The sequence below is a fragment of the Suricata suricatta genome, chromosome 12 (genome assembly GCF_006229205.1).
Source record: "Suricata suricatta isolate VVHF042 chromosome 12, meerkat_22Aug2017_6uvM2_HiC, whole genome shotgun sequence".
NCBI classification, from domain to species: Eukaryota; Metazoa; Chordata; class Mammalia; order Carnivora; family Herpestidae; genus Suricata; species Suricata suricatta.
Window position 1 is genome coordinate 54843053 of NC_043711.1, and position 18931 is coordinate 54861983.

The 18931-nt window shown below is 52.6% G+C and overlaps 1 protein-coding gene and 1 long non-coding RNA gene across 3 annotated transcripts in view; one reads left to right on the forward strand and one right to left on the reverse strand.

The window, feature by feature from the left end:
- Nucleotides 1-15412: 15412 nt before the first annotated feature.
- Nucleotides 15413-17213, reverse strand: LOC115275355. The gene is made up of 4 exons (XR_003901506.1): nt 16923-17213; nt 16444-16622; nt 15885-16022; nt 15413-15735 (listed from the first exon to the last, which is right to left on the reverse strand). It is a non-coding gene; the product is annotated as an uncharacterized LOC115275355 (long non-coding RNA).
- An 89-nt stretch (nt 17214-17302) lies between these two features.
- CFAP100 (cilia and flagella associated protein 100) overlaps nt 17303-18931 on the forward strand; it is a 51450-nt gene continuing 49821 nt past the window's right edge. For both annotated transcript variants that reach the window (XM_029918983.1, XM_029918984.1), the window contains exons 1-2: nt 17303-17371; nt 18573-18679. In XM_029918983.1, coding sequence (XP_029774843.1) covers nt 18631-18679 — 49 coding nt within the window. In that variant the 5' untranslated portion in view covers nt 17303-17371; nt 18573-18630. The remainder of the gene's footprint in view (nt 17372-18572; nt 18680-18931) is intronic.

Consider the following 18931-nt stretch of genomic DNA (forward strand, 5'->3'; position numbering starts at 1 on the left):
CGACTGCCCCATTCTTTCAGTCTGCTTCCCAATGACTTATGAGTGGATTCTCCCTGGTTCAAAGCAGAACACACCAGGGGGCCTGAGGGGCTCAGTTGGTTAAACGCCCGACTCTTGGTTTCAGCTCAGGTCATGATCTCACCGTTGTGAGATGGAGGCTCACATCAGGCTCTGCACTGACATCAAGGAGCCTGCTTAGGATTTCTCTCCCCCCTCTCTCTGCCCTCTCTCTCTCCCACACGCGTTCTCTCTCTCTCTCTCTCTCTCTCTCTCTCTCTCTCTCTCTCTCTCTCTTTTTCTCCTTCTTTCCCAAAAAAATAAAATTTAAAAAAGAAACACTTAAAACCAAAACAGAGGACCCCAGTTGCCGGCCCTGTGCTGAGCCCCCAGCAGGGCGCTAAGGGAATGGAAGTCAGTGCACACAGAGTGAGAGCGTGCCCAGCATGCCCACTGCTGGGACCGTGACCACCGATGTTTGTTTTCAGGATAGCAGAGTCTTCTACAGAACTCACACACACAGCAAGTAAGTCAGAGTAGAGAAGGGTGTTCAGTGAGGAGCCAGTGTCCCTCCTACTGCCACCCCCACCCACAGTGCCCCCTCCCAGAGGCCATCTGTGGGCATTTCCGTGGGTATGCCCAGAAGAAAAGTGTGTCCGTCTCTAATACACAAAGTGGATTACACACACACACACACACACACACACACACACACACACACACTCCTTAACCATCTCCCCGGGGATGTTCTATATGGACGCAGCTGCGAGTCCCTGATACCTCAGGCAGTCCCACTGGGCACGAGACTTGCCATTCACTCCCAGCCCCCCTCCCCCTTGTAGCATAATGGGCCAGGAAGGGTAAGGGGGGTGGTTGGGTCCAGGATATTTGCATTTTGTAAATTAAAAAAAAATTTTTTTAATTTAATTTTGAAAGAGAGAGAGAGACAGCGTGAGCAGAGGAGGGGCAGAGAGAGGGAGACACAGAACCGGAAGCAGGCTCCAGGCTCTGAGCTGTCAGCACAGAGCCCGACACAGGGCTCGAACCCGCGAACTTCAAGATCATGACCTAAGCCGAAGTCGGACGCTCAAGCGACTAAGCCACCCAGGCGCCCCAATATTTGCATTCTTAAAGTTGGATTAATATCTGCAAGGTGTGTCACTGGCTCTTGATCAGGGAATCAAAGGGAATTGGATTGCCCGACTCCTCACCCCTTTGCCCGGGTACCGCCGGCCCCACCATGAGTCCTGCCCGGCCTTCCTCTTGTAGGCGGTGAGGGGATCACCGTGTCACCCCTGCCACATGGGGCCCTCCGCTCCACCCCGGGGAACAGGCCCCCACCAGGGCTTCCCGTCTGTGATCTTCCTGCATCTTGTCCCATCTGCCCCCACCCAGCCTTGGGCCACCCTTCATCCTCAGGTGCCTGGAAATGGCTCTTTATCTGGTCCCTATCTGGACCAGGACTTTTTTCTGTGCCTCTGGCCACTTTTGGCAAAAGCAAATGTTTCCCATACAACACTGGGCATGCTGCTGCGGTCGGAGAGGCAGGAAAATTCAGGAGTGTGACCAGCTAAGGCCGCAGAAGTCAGCTGCAGCCTGCGGTCCAGGCACTGGGGCGCTGGCAGCCAAGCGGGGGTCTGGGGTGCAAGCCTCCGCCTTCCGTGCGTTCGAGGACTCTGCAGAATGTGCCCACCTCAGACACAGCATCCCCAGGTGAGTCCGCATTACGAGTCACTGCTGCGTGTCAGCTCCCACCTGGGCATCTGAGCCACGGCAGCAGACATCCAAGCACATCTCTGCCCTCAAGGAGCTTGTGTTGTACCAGGGAAGACAGAAAACAGACAGCAGAAAGGTAGGGGAGGTCAGAAGGGGGAATACACGGTGGAGAAATAAGCGCAACACAGTGCTGGGCCCAGGAGATGCCAGACTGAAAACACAGGCGGCTTGTGGAGGGGACAGCAGTCTTCTACGGGAAGGGAAGAGGAAAGGGTGCAAAGGCCCTGAGGCAGCTGGCCTGGTGTAGCTGAGAAAGCCAGGAAGTCAGTGTGGCCACAGCAACACGGGGGCAGTCCAAGGAGAGGGGTAAGGTTATGTAAAGAGGAAGCCAAGAAGCCACTTGGAGACTCTGTAAGCCAGATGAGGGTATCTGAAGCAGGGGAATGGCCAGCATGAATCCAGCAAGACCCACAGCTAGTCCAAAAGCTTAGCCCAGGTCAGATTCTGTCCCAAGAGCTCTGTGGGTATTCACTCATTCAATGCTCACATCGCCTTATGAGCAATGTGCTCGTGGTCCGGTCCTATAGACAAGGATACGGAGGCACAGAGATGTGAAGGAGCTCACCCCCGGGCACACAGCTCAAAGATGCAGAGTCTGAATTTGAACGCCAGTCATCTGAAGCCAGAGCCCAGGCTCTTGAAGAGCCATATGTTTTGGACAAAGAAAGTCACAACCCCCACCCTAAAGGAAGATGTTTATAAAGAAAATAGGACACCAAGTCCTCATCAGAGAGGTGAGGCAGGCTCGGGTCTGACCGCCAGGCCGTAGCGTCTTCTCCCCGCGCTGGAAGAGGGATCCCATGCTAGCGCCTCAAGCTCCCGAATCCCCATTCTGTCTTGTAAGGAATGGGAGACGGGACTATGCTGCCCGGGAGGGTGGCAGGCCTGGGGCCCAGAGTACAGGGCATCGCTCAGTTAGTAAGCGTTGTCATCCACCTGGGACGGCCCAGGTTGCCCGACAGAGCGGGTGGGCAGGGCTGGGCATGGGACCAGAGCTAGGGGGAGCCCGGGTCCCAGCACCTGGGAGGAGGTGTTGACAGACAGGAGTCAGGAGTAGTGGTCACAAGCAGGATGCCTGGTGACACAGTGCGGACTGTGTATGGGGATACTGACCACTGGGGAGGCCTCCAGAGGCTCAGGGGCCTGCCAGCTGTGTGGCCTTCATATGTCTGGACCTGTCTGGGCCTCAGATTCCTGGTCTGTTAAATAGAGAAGAAAAATGCCAAGGGCAGCTGGGACAGACCAACAGCTCCAAGTCGAGAAAGGATCAGGAACCCTGCATAGCTGCTTGTAAACTCCTTTTGTCTTACTCTTGCCCCCAGGGTTTCTGTCACTCAGGGCTGCTTTTTAAACAGCTTTTTTTTTTTTTTTACATTTATTCATTTTTGAGAAACAGAGACAGAGCCTGAGTGGGGCAGGGACAGAGAGAGAGGGAGACACAGAATCTGAAGCAGGCTCCAGGCTCCGAGCTGTCAGCACAGAGCCCAACGTGGGGCTTGAACTCACAAACTGTGAGATCATGACCCAAGTCGAAGTGGATGCTTAACTGACTGAGCCACCCAGGTGTTCCTAAACAGGCTGTCTTAAAAAAATAATTTCTGTTTGCTGCCAGGAAGTTTTGGGGGGGTTGGTGCCCAGCTGTCTGTTACCACAGAGTTTTGGTGTCTGCTTAGTTTAGTCGAGGGTCTATTCTGAGCCACACAGGCTTCCACCCTTCCTCGCTCTTTCCTCCCCTGAGGCCCTTGCCTTCCACACTGCAACTATCTGTCTCACCCTGAAAAGGAGCTCCCGTGCCAGTCCATGGGTCCATCCACAGGCCACCGAGCCCCTGACTCAGGCGTTCTGGAAGCTAGTCTCCCCTGTTTGCACATCCGGCCCTGATTCTGGCATTACCTACCGCTGCACTTGTTAATTTTTCTTTTTAACTTCCTTCTCCGCGTGCAGTGGATTTAAGGCCGCCTTTATCTCATCAAATTATGAAATCAGCCCTCTTCTGATATTTACTTCTGTTTCAATAGGATACTTATTCCAAGGGAGAACCATTTTTTTTTCTGCTCTCACTGAAATTCAACAAAACTTTGGAACAATACCATGCCCTGGGGTAGCCTTTTTCCTGGTGGCTCCATCTGTGTTTGTGGCTTGTCTTCCGTCCTTTTGCCAGTAACTTGTAAGTTTCTATCTCCTGCCGGGATCTGTCCCCCGAATTCCCATCTTTTGCAGCCACCTGTCTGTAGCTCCACGGGAGCGGGTCTGAGACACCACTAGCCCTTGGTCGTTGCTCTCCCTTGACCCCAGCAGGCTCACCCCTACTATTTGTGGAACTTGGCATCAGAGGGAAACGGAGGCACTGTCCACTGATCCTCCTCCCATTCCAGCCCCGTCTAGAGTTTCTGGGCCTAGCTCACGCGTGCATAAGCTCTGGGGCCCACGCTCTGTCCACACCCACACTGCATGCACAAACAACACCTCAGGGTGCACACCCCTGTGATGCAGCCTCCCTCCGGGGCCCAGGCCTGGGGACAGGCTCCAAGTCATCTGGGCGGGAACTGAGGTCCAGATCCTGAAGAGTCACCCCAACAGCCTCTTCCTGGCCCCACAACCAACCATTGCCGGCCTCCCCCTCCCTAGTCCCTGGGCCCTCATCCACACCAGCTCCCTCCACCTGTACTCCTGTGTCCTCCAATCCATCCCAACTTTTGAAAGATATTAATGAGATGAAGTCCCCCTGTTGAGCAGTTTCCCCTGGCACAAAACAGACTCCACCCTCTGTAGCCACGCCACGTCCCCCCTTGCTCCCGAGGTCAGCCCACTGACTGGAGCAAGCGTGACGTCATCTCTGCCACCCTCCCATCCAGACCAGAGCTGCCTCTCCATCCCTTGTGTCTGGGCTGGCCTGTGGTTCACCTTGGTCCACAGAAAGTGGCAGCAGTGAGGTTATGCCCCTCTGAGCCTGGCCCTCTTAAGGCCCTGCAGCTCCCCCCACCCCTCCCCAGCTTCGAGGGGACAGGCTCAGGATGGCCCCTAGGGGAACAGCGGGAAGCCCAGGACCTCAAGCCCCGTGGCTCCAGCAAGCTGCCCGCTGACCTTGGACGTGCGAGAGAGCCCGGCTGAGCCCAGGGTAAGAGCCACAGAATCACAAGCAGAATCAGTGGCCGTTGTTTTAAGCACTACCTTTTAGGGCGCTCTGTGACAGAGCAAGAGCTGATGGACACCTCCCAGCAGTTCCCCGGGCTCCGGGCTCCCCGACCTCTGGGCTTTCACAGGGGCCGCTGCCCTTCTGGGTCCTGCCTCACCCTGATTGGCCTTCCCGCTGTCCCTGTCTTTGCCCCCTCTGCTCCTCAGAGCCCCAGCATCGCTGCCTCCCTTCTCCCCACCCCAGTCTCACCCTCTCCAGCTGGCAGGGGCCCTGACTCTAGCCTCCCTCTGGTACAGTCTCCCTCCCTGGGATGGTCTTCATTTGATTCGCATCTCTCTGCCCTAAGGGGCTGTGAGCTCCAAGGGAACAGAGACTGCCACAGATCTCCAGCCCCTACCCTGTGCCCAGCAGACAGTAAGAGCTCAGTACATGTTTGCAGAGTGAATAAATGACTGAACAAATGATTTACATCTGCGTCGTCTTTCCCCTTAGCGAGGCCCGGCAGCAGTAAAGGTTTGTGGCCAGCTGGACAGAGTGGGGGGGGCTGAAGCCCTGCCCGGTGACCAGCCAACCCTGGCCGGAGACTGAGGATCCCTCCAGAGCCCAGCAGTCCCTCACCACGCGCTCTGGTCCCTCCCAGGCGCTTAGGCCAAAGTCACCTCTGGGGGCCTCACTGCTTCTCTGCCTCATGACCCATGGCGCCCAGCAAAGAGCTCACAATGTACATGGAACCCTGCCCCTCTTCCCAACCTCCAGAACGCTGCCACATCTTCCTGCGTCCAGAACCCACCAGCAGCTTCCCACGTCGGGAAGTGAAAGCCTGAGCAATGGCCTGCAAGGCCCTGCCATCAGCCTCCCCCTCGCCTGCTCCGCACCCTGTGCACCCACCGTCCTCCCCCTTCCTCTGCCTGTCAGGGCCCGCCCGTGCTGGCTCTCTCCCAGACTCCACGTCTCCCAGGAAGGGTAGACTCACGCCACCATCTCCTTCAGGCGCCGGTACCGAAGTCCCCTCCCCTGGAAGACTTCCACTGACCACTCTGTACAATATAAGAGCTCCCCCACCCCAGACCCCCCCTGGCGCCCTCATTAGGCTTCAGCTTTCTTCCCATTGCCCCTTCTCCATCTAGCTTGCTGCCAGTTGGGCTATTTATGCATTCATTGTCTCTCTTCTCCATGAGGTTAGCTCTTTGAGGGCAGGGATTTTAACTTCTTTTGTTCTTTTCTGCATTCCCACGTGCCTGGCCAGTGATAAGTCTTTCTTGAGTGATTGAAGGCATAACCTCACACTGCTCAATCTGGCCACATCCCACCCACCCCCACTCCCAAGGGGTCATTCCAAGACCTCATCTCAAACCTCAGCCTGAGCACCAGCACCTGCCTGGCTCCGACCTACGACTGAGGCAGAGAAGGACCCAGCTATCAGTAGCTCATCCTGTGCATGCTCCCGGTGAGCCCCTCTGCCCCCGTTCCAGCCTCACAAGGGCTCCTTCATGGTGGCCACACTCTCCCCCGAGATGACCTCCCTTCGCCTCCTGTAGGTCCGGAGTGATTGTGCAGTTACACTTGCATTTCTGGGTGCCGTGAGGCTGCACCATGTTCCAGAGCCAAGCAGCTCTGCGGCCCTCAGGAGCAAAGCCTGCTTCCTGAGGCCTCGGGAACATGGTTCTCCAGCCCCGGTCAACAAATATGTCCTAGATCTCTGCTCCAGTCCACACCTCGGAGGAAAGAGCTGTGTTTGTTCATGGACCCCCATGTTCCAGACTTGGAGCTGGCAGAGGTGAGGGACTAGCCGGACCATCGGACTGCACAGGGGCCGGCACAGGCAGAAGCATTGCAGGGCATTTCTCTCCATTCTTGTCACCCCCATGTCACTAGCACAGTCTGAGCAAACTTTCCCAGAGAAACAGACACACCCCTGTGCTTCCTACCCTTTGGGAGGGCGTTGGCAGCTGAGCCTGAGCACATGGCTGTAACCAGGGACACATGTTAAGGCACTCATGGGTATGTGGGCTCTTTTATATTAAGTTTAAACTTTAAAAATTTTTTTTAATGTTTATTTATTTATTTATTTATTTATTTTGAGAGAGAGACAGAGCGTGAGAGGTGGGGGGCAGAGAGAGGGAGACACAGAATCCAAAGCAGGCTCCAGGCTCTGAGCTGTCAGCACAGAGCCCAACGCGGGGCTCAAACTCATGAAATGTGAGATAATCACCTGAGCCAGAGTTGGACACTTAACCAACTGAGCCACTCAGGCTCCCCTAAAATTTTTTAATTGAATTGAATATATTACAATCTCCTTAGTGGGAAATAGTCCACCCCCCTTCATATCTACAGGGCCTACTTAGCCAGTAGCTGGCATAAATACAGAAATTCTGGTTACATTGGCTACATAACAAACACCCAGAACTTAACTGGCTTCGAACAATGACACATTTAGTTTGCTCACAGATTGTCAATTTGAGTGTGGCTCACTGGGGATAGTACGCTTCTGCTCCACTTGGCATCAGCTGGGGTGATTCAAAGTCTGGGAGCTGAAGTGATCTGAAAGATCGCTCATCACATTTCTGGGAATTGATGCAAATTCTCGGCTGAAGTCTTAGCTGGGGTTACCAGCCAGGACATCCACACACGGCCTCTCCTCATGGCCGGGACTTCCTCACCACATGGACACTGGTTTCCAGGGCTCAGAGGCCTGAGAGAGAGCCAGGAAGAAACCTTATCATCCTTTATGATTGAGCTTGGAAAGTCATACAAACTCGCTTCTGCTGCAGACTATTTGTCAAGACAGTTGCAAAGACCTCTGGGCTCAAGGGGGTAAGAAATCATTTCTCTGTCCTGATAGACAGTAGCAACATTCTGGAAACACATGTGGGGCTGGACATATTACTCTGGTTATTTGGGGGAAATATTATCTGTCACAAAGGGTTCCAAGATGCCTTAAATACTCCAGAAGAAAAAAATCATTCCCACCTAGAATTCTGTACCCAACAAAACTATCAATCAGGTGAATGTCTGGAAATGCAATTCTTAAAAGTTCACCTCCTGTGACTTTCTCTCAGAGAGCTATGAGGGAATGTTCCACCAAAGCAAAAAAGTGGATCAAAGAAGCAGAAGACACTTCTCACATGGATTCATGCCAAGGAGGAGGAGAAGGGAATCCTCAGAAGCCAGGAAGAGAGCAAGAGGGTGGATGGTTCCGGAAGAGATGTCTGTGGGAAAACATGCACATTTATGGCACTGATGGAATATCTTGTGTGTTTGTCCATTAGGAAATGACATTTAGAGTGGTTGTAGGGGTTTGAAATCATGACTTAAAGAATGGAACAGAGGACAGAAAGGCCAATTCAATAAAACAGAGCCCAGACACAGGCCTGTGTGTAAATAGATACTGTATGGCCGTGATAACAGTGTAGGTCAGACTGGGAAAAATTTTTAAAGCTTGATAATACAGAAATTTGGCAAGGAAATGGATCAAAAGAAACTTAAATTCCTGTTTATGGGGTGTCAAGTGGTGCAATTACTTTGGCAAATGGTTTGGTATTACACAGGAAAACAGAACAAATGCATACATTCTAACCCAGCAATTCCACTCACCAGTACACATCCAAGAAAGACTTTTGTATCTGGGCATCAGGTCTTCTAAAAAAGCTGGTTTTAGAAGCATTGTTCATAAAAGAAAAAACTGGACACAGCCCAACGTCAATAGCCAGAAAACAGATCAACTGTGTTACATGCGCACAATGAAATACTAACCGTACAGCAATGAACATGATTGGGCCACAGGCACATGACCCAACATGGATGAATCTCCCAATGCTGAGCCAAACGGCAAGTCCCCTAGGAAGGGCAAAGGCTTCCATTTCTATGATCACCACCAGGCAAGACAAACATCCATGGATGATAAAACTAAACAAACCAGGCAAGGCTCACCACAGAAGTCAGGATGGGGAACCCCAGGGATTTCTAAGAGACTGGAAAAGTTCAAGTTCTTAGCCACGGTATTTGTTTTTTCTTAAATAAAATGATTTTGAGGTAGTCTTCTGTATGATTTATATATTTCATAATTTTTATTTATTTTTTTAATTTTTTAAACTTTTTTATTTACATTTATTTTTGAGAGACAGAGCATTAATAGGGGAGGGGCAGAGAGAGGGGGGAGACACAGAATCTGAAGCAGGCTCTAGGCTCTGAGCCGTCAGCACAGAGCCCAATGCGAGGCTCAAAACCATGGACCACGAGATCATCACCTATGCCGAAGTCGGACACTCAAACGACTGAGCCACCCAGGCACCCCTCTATATTTCATAACTTTTAAAATGGGGAACCGGGGCACCTGGGTGGCTCAGTTGATTGACTGCCTCTTGATTTCAGCTCAGGTCATGATCTCATGGTTCATGAGTTCGAGCCTCACATCGGATTTTGCACTGAGAGTGTGGAGCCTGCTTGAGACTCTCTCTCTTTCTCTCTCCACCCCTCCCCTACTCATGCTCTCTGTCTCTCTCTCTTTCAAAAAAAAAAACCAACTTAAAAATGGGAAAAATTAAGAAGGTGGAGAATAGTGTGCTTAATTTCAGGAAGAATAGCAAACATTGTACGGGGAAGTGTTAGAAGGGAGCAACAGCAGTACAGTCATAGTAGAACAAAGACACATGGGTCTTCAACCCTGAGCCAGCCACACTGGGAACCTGATGGACAGAACTCGAGGTTGCATGAGATGCTCAATCTTCACCTCCCCTGAGAGGAAGCCGTCTGACAAATTATCTGAACTTAGAAAATCAAGAGATGGAGGTTTAAAAATATCATTTACAAACATGAGGAAACACATCAGAAGCCAACAGAGTGTGAGAGGAGGGGAGGGGTGTGATGGGGTAGGGAAGGGCTGGTTTTTATCACATGGCTTAAATAAAGGCTGAGTACATATTTAATAAACAATTGTCGGAGAGGTTGCAATTAAGTCCTTGAGAAATGCAAATTAGAATGATACTTGAGATTTTCTCCCCACCAAATTGGCAAAAAAGACAGATCAACAGTTCTTGCCATTGGTAAATGTTGAAGTCAGCAGGCACCAGGGAGTGGAAGTGAATTGCCACCCACAATGCATGGTGCATTGTCTATTTTTCCAGCGCTTTGAAGGATCTATGAATCCATGTTGGATTTGGAGTTGGTTCTATTACACAGTATTGCTTTTGGTTTAAAGGGGTGCTCTGATTAGTCGGAAGATGGAAGTTTGGGGTTAGGATTTGGGCTTGCGCTAAAACGCCCAGCAGAATTAGGGTAAAGATTTCTTGGATTAGTGTTTGGGGAGGGTCAGTTTCGAACCCGAATCGAGATCTGGAATTAATGAGGAGTCTCATTTCTGATGGAGCCAAGGCTAGAATGAATGGCATTGGGTTGGAGTTTGTTAGGATGTAGATTTATTTCCTGAGTAGGTTTGAACTCAGGCGGCTCAGAATGTAAGCGTGTTTGCATTTGGGCGAAAGGAGCTGCATCAGCCTGCCCCCCCCCCCCCCCGACGTCTGCCTGCGACTTCCTGTCGCAATTCAAGGCCGGTGCCTTCGGGGTTCTCAAGAACCCAGACGCTGTGGGCCCGGGAGTGGCAGCTGCTTCCGCGTCTGCAGCGCGCAGGAGCGGCCGAGCAGGACTCCGGTCCCTGTGCTCAACGCGCACTGGGGACAGTTGGACACCTGCCGGGGCAAGCGAGCCAAGGTCGCAGTGGCTCTGTTTGCGCGGTCTCGCTTGACGTGAGCCCGCAGGGCAGCGTCTTTTCAACTTGTTTACAAGCCTGCGTCACCCGGGAACCTTTCACCAACACCTAGGACAAAAGGTTCCTCTTTTGTAAGTCTCCTTTGGGCAGAAAGGGCATTCACCAGAGCTAGGGACTCGCTCTGGTGCAGGGCGCCACCCCGTGGTAGATTGGGACAGCGCGCACCCACCCATCTGCCCATTCTTCCTTTAGCCCTTAAATACGCACCCTATACCCACCATGCATGCATCATCTGTCCATACCAGGCTTCCATCCACCCACCCGCCTTCCCATCTCATCCACCCACTCATCCACCTCTCTACCCCTCCACCCAGCCGCTGCATGTCCACCCATCCATCCACCTACATATGTGTAACTCAGCCATGCTACTCTCTCCCCATCCATCCACTCATTCATCCCCTAGAATTTTTATCCTTTCATATAATATTTGGTTTTTCCATTCTTATCCATTCTCCATCCTCTATCCACTGACTCAAGTGACAACATTTATGGAACACCTTCTGTGTGCTAGATACTGTGCAAAGCATTGGGATCAAGGGACAACAGGACATCGTTCTTGTCCTCATAGAACCTGTAGGACATTGCTTTGAAGGGGGTACAGGGCACTGTGAGGATGAATCATCCCAGACTTGGGGGGCCGGGGTGGCTGGGCTGAACAAAGGACTTCTAGGCTGAGGTTTAAAAAATAGTAAGAGGGGCGCCTGGGTGGCTCAGTTGGCTAAGTGTCCAACTTCAGCTCAGGTCATAATCCCATGGTCTGTGGGTTCGAGCCCTGCGTTGAGCTCTGTGCCGACAGTTCGGAGCCTGGAGCCTGCCTCAGATTCTGCATCTCCTTCTCTCTCTGCCCCTCCTCCACTCACACTCTGTCTCTGTCTTTCTCAAAAGCAAATAAACAATAAAAAAAATAAAAAATAAAAAGTAGAAATAAGCCGGGGAAAGAGGACTGGGAGGCCAGAGGCTGATGCCCTGGCAGAGGACACCCAGGAGGCAAAGGCCTGGAGGCCCAATGGGCTCTGAACAGAGGGGTGGAAGGTACTTTGGCATATATGTGCATCTGTGGGGATCTCCCCCTGCATCCGTGGGAAAGTCTGCACTGTGCTCTTTGGCGCTAGACGGTTGGAAATTCAAATCCCTCCATCTCCTTGCTGACACAACTTATGGGGTCCAGGCATGCCCCCTCTTCCCCAGGGTCATATGCCCCAGGGCTGGGGTGTCCCACTGAGTTCCCATTTTCCATGCGATGACTGGTTTAGGCATGTGAAAAATCTCTTTGGCCAAAGAGATGTGGAAAGTGTTCTAAGGGGGTTCTCATTGTGTGAGATGATATTGCCTTATTAAGTCATTTCTCACAGAGCTCTCTGTTTCTTGTAGCAAGATACAACGTAAAGGGTGTCAGGAACTATTATTGAGAACCTCTTGTGGGGCACAGTCCAGGAGGTGACACCCTGCCGCCTCAAATCTCCTGGTCACAAGAAAGAATGTCCTGCCCTCCCACCCGACCCCATATCTGAACTGTGTCTTCAGCGCCATGATCCCTGTATCTTGTCCTCTTCTCTCCCTCCCTCTCTCTCTCTCTCTCTCTCTCAGTCTTGCTTTCTCCATGCTCACATGCTTGATCTAGTCTCAGCCCTTCTGCCTGGCTCACAATCCCTGAAGCTGCCTGGGACCCCCACTCCACCCCACCCCAAGCCTGTGAAGACTGGGCATGGGAGCACCTTCTTTGATCCAGAATGATGTCATTCCATCTTTCCCAGCAGTGTATGGTGTCCCCCAAGGTCCGACTCCTGAGCTGTGGCACTGAGTTCACCTCTGGTGACCTAAGCTCCAGCAGAGCCACAGGAAAGAACTTGGTCATGCCCCCCAGTCCCACAGAGGATTAGCACCAGCCCTGCCCTCACGGGGACAAGACAGGTACCACTTGTTGAAAGGCCATTCTTTCCCCATCAAATTGTCCTGGCACAGAGTCTCTAAACTCTGTTCTTTGCTTTGTTTCTCTGTTCTAAGAAACGCACTTGCCTGGTTTTCTTCCCACTTTTTGGTCCCTACTTTCGCCTTCTGCTGCTAGAGGACCCTTTCTTCCCCTCCTGGCTATGGTGTCTGCTCAATCTCAGAGATCCCCCCTCCCTGGCTCTTCACACCTGCTCTGGGAGAGCCTGCAGGCTTACAGCCTTCCCCTCGCCACCCCCACTCTCCACATCAGTGCACATCCTCCGGGAAGCAAATGCCAACACAGAAACAGATGTACAAGAGATCTGTTGGGAGTGATAGCCGCTTGGATAGAGGGCAGGGGGAGCCCCAGGCTGTGGCTCTTGAAGAGGTCTTGTCCACAGGAAGCAAAGCTCACCCACTGAAGGCGTCCCTTGCGAGGTAGAAATGGCCTTGAAGCTCCCACGGGGGCTCAGGTATTGGCTGGGGGTGGCCCCGGGGAAAGTGTGGCTTTGATGTAAGTTGTGCTTCATCCCAGATGAGCTATAGTTGGAGCCTGTCAGCCAGCCACGCTCCTAGAAGCCACTCTCCAGGAAGGAGACCCAAACACATGTTCTGTGCCCGCCTCGTTCTCACCTCAGCCAACACGTTTAGGCAGCCTGCATCCAGTTACCTCCCTCTACTGCCCCAGCCAGACCTGAACCCTGCAACCCACATGTAGCCTGATTCAGCCTCTCTCCATCCTAACTGCCTCCACCTAAATCAAAGTCAACATCGTCTCTTGCTTGGAATGGCTTCCTCGTTCCTCTCCCCAGCCCATCCTTTCCACGAAGCTAAAGGTTCAACTAAATAACACATCTGATGGTGGTTTTGTCTTCTTTGCGCTCTGTGAGCAGTGATGGGACAACATTCTAGCCTGGCAGGCACCTGCCTACCTTTTCCCGGTACCCTTCCAGGCCCTCCTCCAGACACCACTGCCTCTGCCAACACACACCTGACACCCTCAGCCTCACAAGATTGCTCATGCTTCCTGAATTCATCTCAGTCACCCCTCCTCCTCAAATTCTTTCCCCCGGGCCCTATCTGCCTATGGAGATCCTATGCAGCCTTTTTTTTTTTTTAAGTGCATTTATTTTGAGAGCAAGAGAGCGCAAGGGAGGGGCAGAAAGGGAGAGAGAGAATCCCAGCCCAGAGCCTGATGCAGCACTCGGTCTCACTACCCGAGACATCATGACCTTAGCCAAAATTAAGAGTCAGACATTTAACCAACTAAGCCACCCAGGTGCCCCCTATGCATCTTTAATCTGGTCCCAATGATGTCACCCCCCCCACACTCCTATGATGCCTTCCATGATGATTTAAACCAAAAGAATTCTACCCTGGGCTTTGAGACCTTTCTTATTATCTCCGTTAACACTGTAGTCAAATTACACGCCCAAAGTCACCCTGTTTTCTCCCTGGACACCAATGAAATCATCTGTGCCTCTGAGCTGGCAGAGGAGCGGTCTGATGACCGGGACATAAAAAGCATGCTGGGCCAGAGCGCCGCAAGGGCAGGTGAGGGCAGTGGGGATAGAGGCGTCCCCAAGCAGGAAGTGGCTCTGTGCTTCAGTCAATGTCAAGACTTGGCAGCTTCCTGATACCCAGCAGGTGGGGGAACTGCAGATCATGGCTTAAATAGGCGGCGGGGGGGGGGGGGGGGGGGGGGGGGGGGGGGGGGGGGGGGGGGGGGGGGGGGGGGGGGGGGGGGGGGGGGGGGCGGTATGGCCACGTGCCGTAGGTCAAGTGGAAGCAGCCACAAGGTTGGCAGTGCCCGTGGAAAGCCGGCGGACTCACGGTGAAGTAGAGTAGACAAGATTTAGTCTCTTTCCACGTCTGCAACCTCAGAGGCTGAAGGAAGGGGCAAAAGGAAATCCAGATGCAGAACATGCAGGCAAGTTAGGCATCTGACCGCCGGGGTGCCCTTCCGGTCCTGACTGGGCAGTCCCCGAAATCTTCCCGCGTCTTGGCCTGCTGCTGATTTGCTCCCTTCTGCTCCCAGACAGCCAAGAACTATCAGTGCATGTCGCCTGTCATCCAGACCTGTCTACTGCAGCGGGAGAGAGGTTCTAAGGTCGGCTTGAGTTAGGCGGGGTCCGGGGTTCCAACCAGCTCAGGCAGACAAGCGCAGGTGGGGCTGGAACGGGAGGCTGCCTAGATGAACAGTCAGCGGAGTCCATCTCTAGCCCCAGGCCCCCAGGCCCTGGCCCTCCCAGGCCAGTGGGAGGAGGCACGGGGTGGCCCTTGGTAGCCGGGCTACAGAGCCTGACTGCCTGGGTGTGAGTCCCACTTCTGCCACTTATAGGCAAATGCCTTCATGTCCCTCGCCCTCAGCTTCCTTGCAGGGATCACAGCAACCTGGCTGGGACTTCCCTTCTGCGGACAGCGGCAGGCTGGCCGATGGACTTGCTCAGTCAGACACGCCCCTCAGATCATACTTTAATACCGGCACACAAGCATCATCTGAGGCCCCAAATCCTTCATTACAAATTTTCATAAGATAATTATTCAAACCTCAACACACAGAAATACTGCAAGTGTCATAATGAACACTCACATACCCGTCACTTGATCCCACAACGAACACATATCTACCCGCCTTGTCATCACCATCTCTGACTGTATGTCTCCCTCAGCCCATCTCATTTTTTAAGTTAGCTTTGAATTGACAAATTGTGCTTAAGTTAGGTTTTTTTAGGCTTGAATTAAAAGTTTTAAAAGTTTTCTAATCTTCTAAATAACCAACAGCCCAAGCAAAGACAAGAACATACACATTGACCAGAGAATGCGTCTTTATTATGAAGTTTGCCTTTGGACTTCTTGAGTTTTTTCAAAGTGTATGCCTCGCTGCTTTGGATAATTGCATAAAATCATAAAACAATTCCAGGTCAGGGTCCAGATACATCTGGCTACGTGCAAAGGTGAAACTCCACAGCCTGTAAATCCTGCCTCTGGCACGCCCTGGCTTTGCTGGGCATGTTTCTTAATCTCATGGTGATTCTGCCTCCTCACCGACAGTGGAGGTAATACAGGACCTGCTTCACAGGCGGCCTGTGCCAAACGGGACAGAGAACGGCACCAGGGACACAAAAATACCCTGTAACACAGGTAATTTGTAATAGTTCGCAAGCTTACCTGTGAATAACAATGAATTGGTAGTTATGCCCAGTAGCTTTTCCCTCTGCGGGTCACCCATTTTCTAGACTCCTAGAAGTCTCATTAGAGCAACGAGTGTCTTAGATATACCATTCTGAGACTGTCTGCTGTCCTGCTGACACCTGACTCCAACGCACAGCTCTTTATTCTGCTGCTACACAGACAGGCGGCGACTAAAGCATTTGACGCATTCTCTGGTCAATGTGTATGTTCTTGTCTTTGCTTGGGCTGTTGGTTATTTAGAAGATTAGAAAACGTTTAAAACTTTAATTCAAGCCTAAAAAAACTAACTATAAGCACAATTTGTCAATTCAAAGCTATCTTAAAGGTTGAGGTTTGAATAATTACAGGGTAAGGAGCCTCTGTCTTGGTGGTAATGAAACACCCCTTGTCATTTCAGGGTATTGAATGCTAGTTCTCCCCTTCACACACATGCGCGTGTGCACGCGCACGCGCACACGCACGCACACACCCCTTTCCCCCCCATCACGTTTATGGCCTAACATAATATTTTCTTCTTCCCTCATACAAAGCCCAGTAGATACTGCCAGTTGGGACAGTGTCCTCCAGTGGTGATTCAGGGCCCCGGCTCCTTCCATCTCAGGGGGCCCCTCCACATTCCGTGCAGCTGGCACCCCACCTACTACACCTGCGTGGGGCAGAGCCAGGAGCAGCCGGGACTCTCAGCGGCGCTCAGCACGGAATACTGCGAGAGGCGCAGAGCCCCGGCCGCGCCCCAGCTCCAAGCAGTCTTGATCAATCTGCAAATTCCCCAGATGCGTGGGACGATGTGGTGACCGTGGTGAGGGCTGGAGGGGTTCTCCTGTTCTGAAAGAACATGGAATCTCAGTTGGGGAGGCAGAGGGCCCACCCTAGCCCGTATCCGCTCATGAATCTGGGTTCTCTATACTGGATCCCTGCTCTGTACCATCTCATTTCTTCCCTGTCTACTGACAGCCTATGTCACCCTGTGTCTTTCTTACAAGTCTCACGCGCCCCCTGGAGTGGGGACTCTCCAGTCTTCGCCCTAAGTGTAATCACCCGAAGGGCTGGTAACCGCCCTGGTTGCGCGGCTCGGCGCCTAGACTTGCTACTTCAGAAACCGTCAGAAACGGGCTGAACACTGACCTCTTTAAGGAGTGCCCAGCATGGTGAAGCTGCCGGACCTGGGGCCACACTTTAAGAACGGCCCCTCTAGAACGTGAGGTCCACTTGGCAGCAAGGACGCATCCCGAGGTGCACGCTGAATAAATGAATCGGGAACGAAAGAAAAAGAGCAGGAGTGCGGAACAAGGAATGAGGGAGGAAACTCCTGCCCCCCAGGCCCCATTCCGGACACTGTCCGGGCGGCGACCCGAGCTCGAGCTGAGACAGCGAGACCCTGGGACTCTGCTCTGCTGGGGGACCCTGCAGCCCACAGGCCCCACACCCAGGCAACCGGGGCGCCCTGGCTTCATGACGTAGCCACCCTAGTCTCCAAGGAGAATGGTTGCCATGGCGACGTAAACAGAAGGCCCTGCTTTCCTGAGCCCGAAACTGCGGACCAACGTTCAGAACTAGCCCAGGCAGGCAGGCCGGTGGGTGCCCCCGGGGTTGGATGGGGGGGTGTGGGGTCGGATGGGGGGTACTCGGGGGGGGGGCCGGGGATGCGTGTGGGGTCCCAGGAGGGCTCCTCTGGCGCCCGTTGTAAGGCTGCCCACCCGTCCTTACTCATGACTATGTTTGCTTTATCATATATCTGGCTACCTAGCCATCCCTCTATCCCTTTTTAAAATTTTTAAATGTTTATTTATTATTGAGACAGAAACAGAGCATGAGTTGGGGAGGGGCAGAAAGAGGGGGAGACACAGAATCTAAAGGAGGCTCCAGGCTCTGAGCTGTCAGCACAGTGCCTGACTAGGGGCTCGAACCCTCGAACAGTGAGATCATGACCTGAGCTGAAGTAGGATGCCTAAGCACCTGAGCCACCCACGCTCCCCAACCATTCCTCTATCCTTTCATGCCTTGTGCACCCCTGCTGTATGGCCCACTGCTCATCCCAACAGAGTTGGGGTGTTGGGAGGCAGGGCGCTGCTAACTTGTCCCTCTCCAGGTCTGGGCTGTAGCCAAATGTTGCTGGAACAGCTCAACTTTGGAGTCAAGGAATCTTGGGCTGGAGTCCCAGCTACGGTCCTTCTTTGCTGTGTGACTTGGGACACCTCACTGAATCCCTACTTTGCTTCCTTGTTTGCAAAATGAAAATTCATTCAGCCAGTCGTTAAGTGGCTCGAAAGACGCCATGCCAGGTGCTTTGATGAGCCCATTGGCAACAAGTGAGAAAAGACCACTGTCCTCTTGGAGGTTACTTTCAAAGGGGAAATAAGCAATGCACAGATTTTTTTAAGTGACAAGTCAATGGTAATTGCAGAGAAGAATGAATGAGGTCAAAGGGGGTTGAGAGAGAAAGAAGCCACTTGGATGGAGCGGTGCAGGAGGGCAGCTCTGAAGTGGTGGGGGGGGCCCTCCCGCCCTGGCTGGGCACAGGTGAACATTCTTTGGCCTAGGAGGTGGTAATTGCAAAGACCCCGAGACACGGCAAGGTTGGCATGTTCTAGAAACGGAAAGATAAGGCAGGGTAACTAGAACCAAGGGGAGAGAGGATGAAGGAGGGGGAGACAGGATCTATAGGTGTTGGCCACATGGTAGGCCCTCAGTAGATGCTAGGTGTTCTCAGCCACCCAGAGACACAGGGGCGAGGGCCTGTGGATCATTTGGCTCAAATGCTGTGTCACTCCTCAGGTTGGAATTGCCTTTAGCCAAGGCCAAGTTTTGCAACAGCCTTTGTTCCTCTATCCAGATGTCCAAGACACTATCTACTAGAATCTCCAAGAAGATGACTTACAACAGTGAGTATGGAGCTTTGCTCAGAGCCAAAGACAGCCTAGGGAGCTTGGGATAGTGAGGTCCAGACTCAGCTGAGGTTGAGGTGTTTCCAAATCAGGCCACGAGGCAGAAGTCACAGGTTTGCCAGGTTCCCTAGAAACTCCATGTTCTATCTCCCAGGCTTACTCTAACAAAGTCCCCCAACAGACTGGTCACTGAAACCACAGAGATTTCTTGTCTCACGGTCCCAGGGGCTGAAGCCCAAGAGGCAGGTG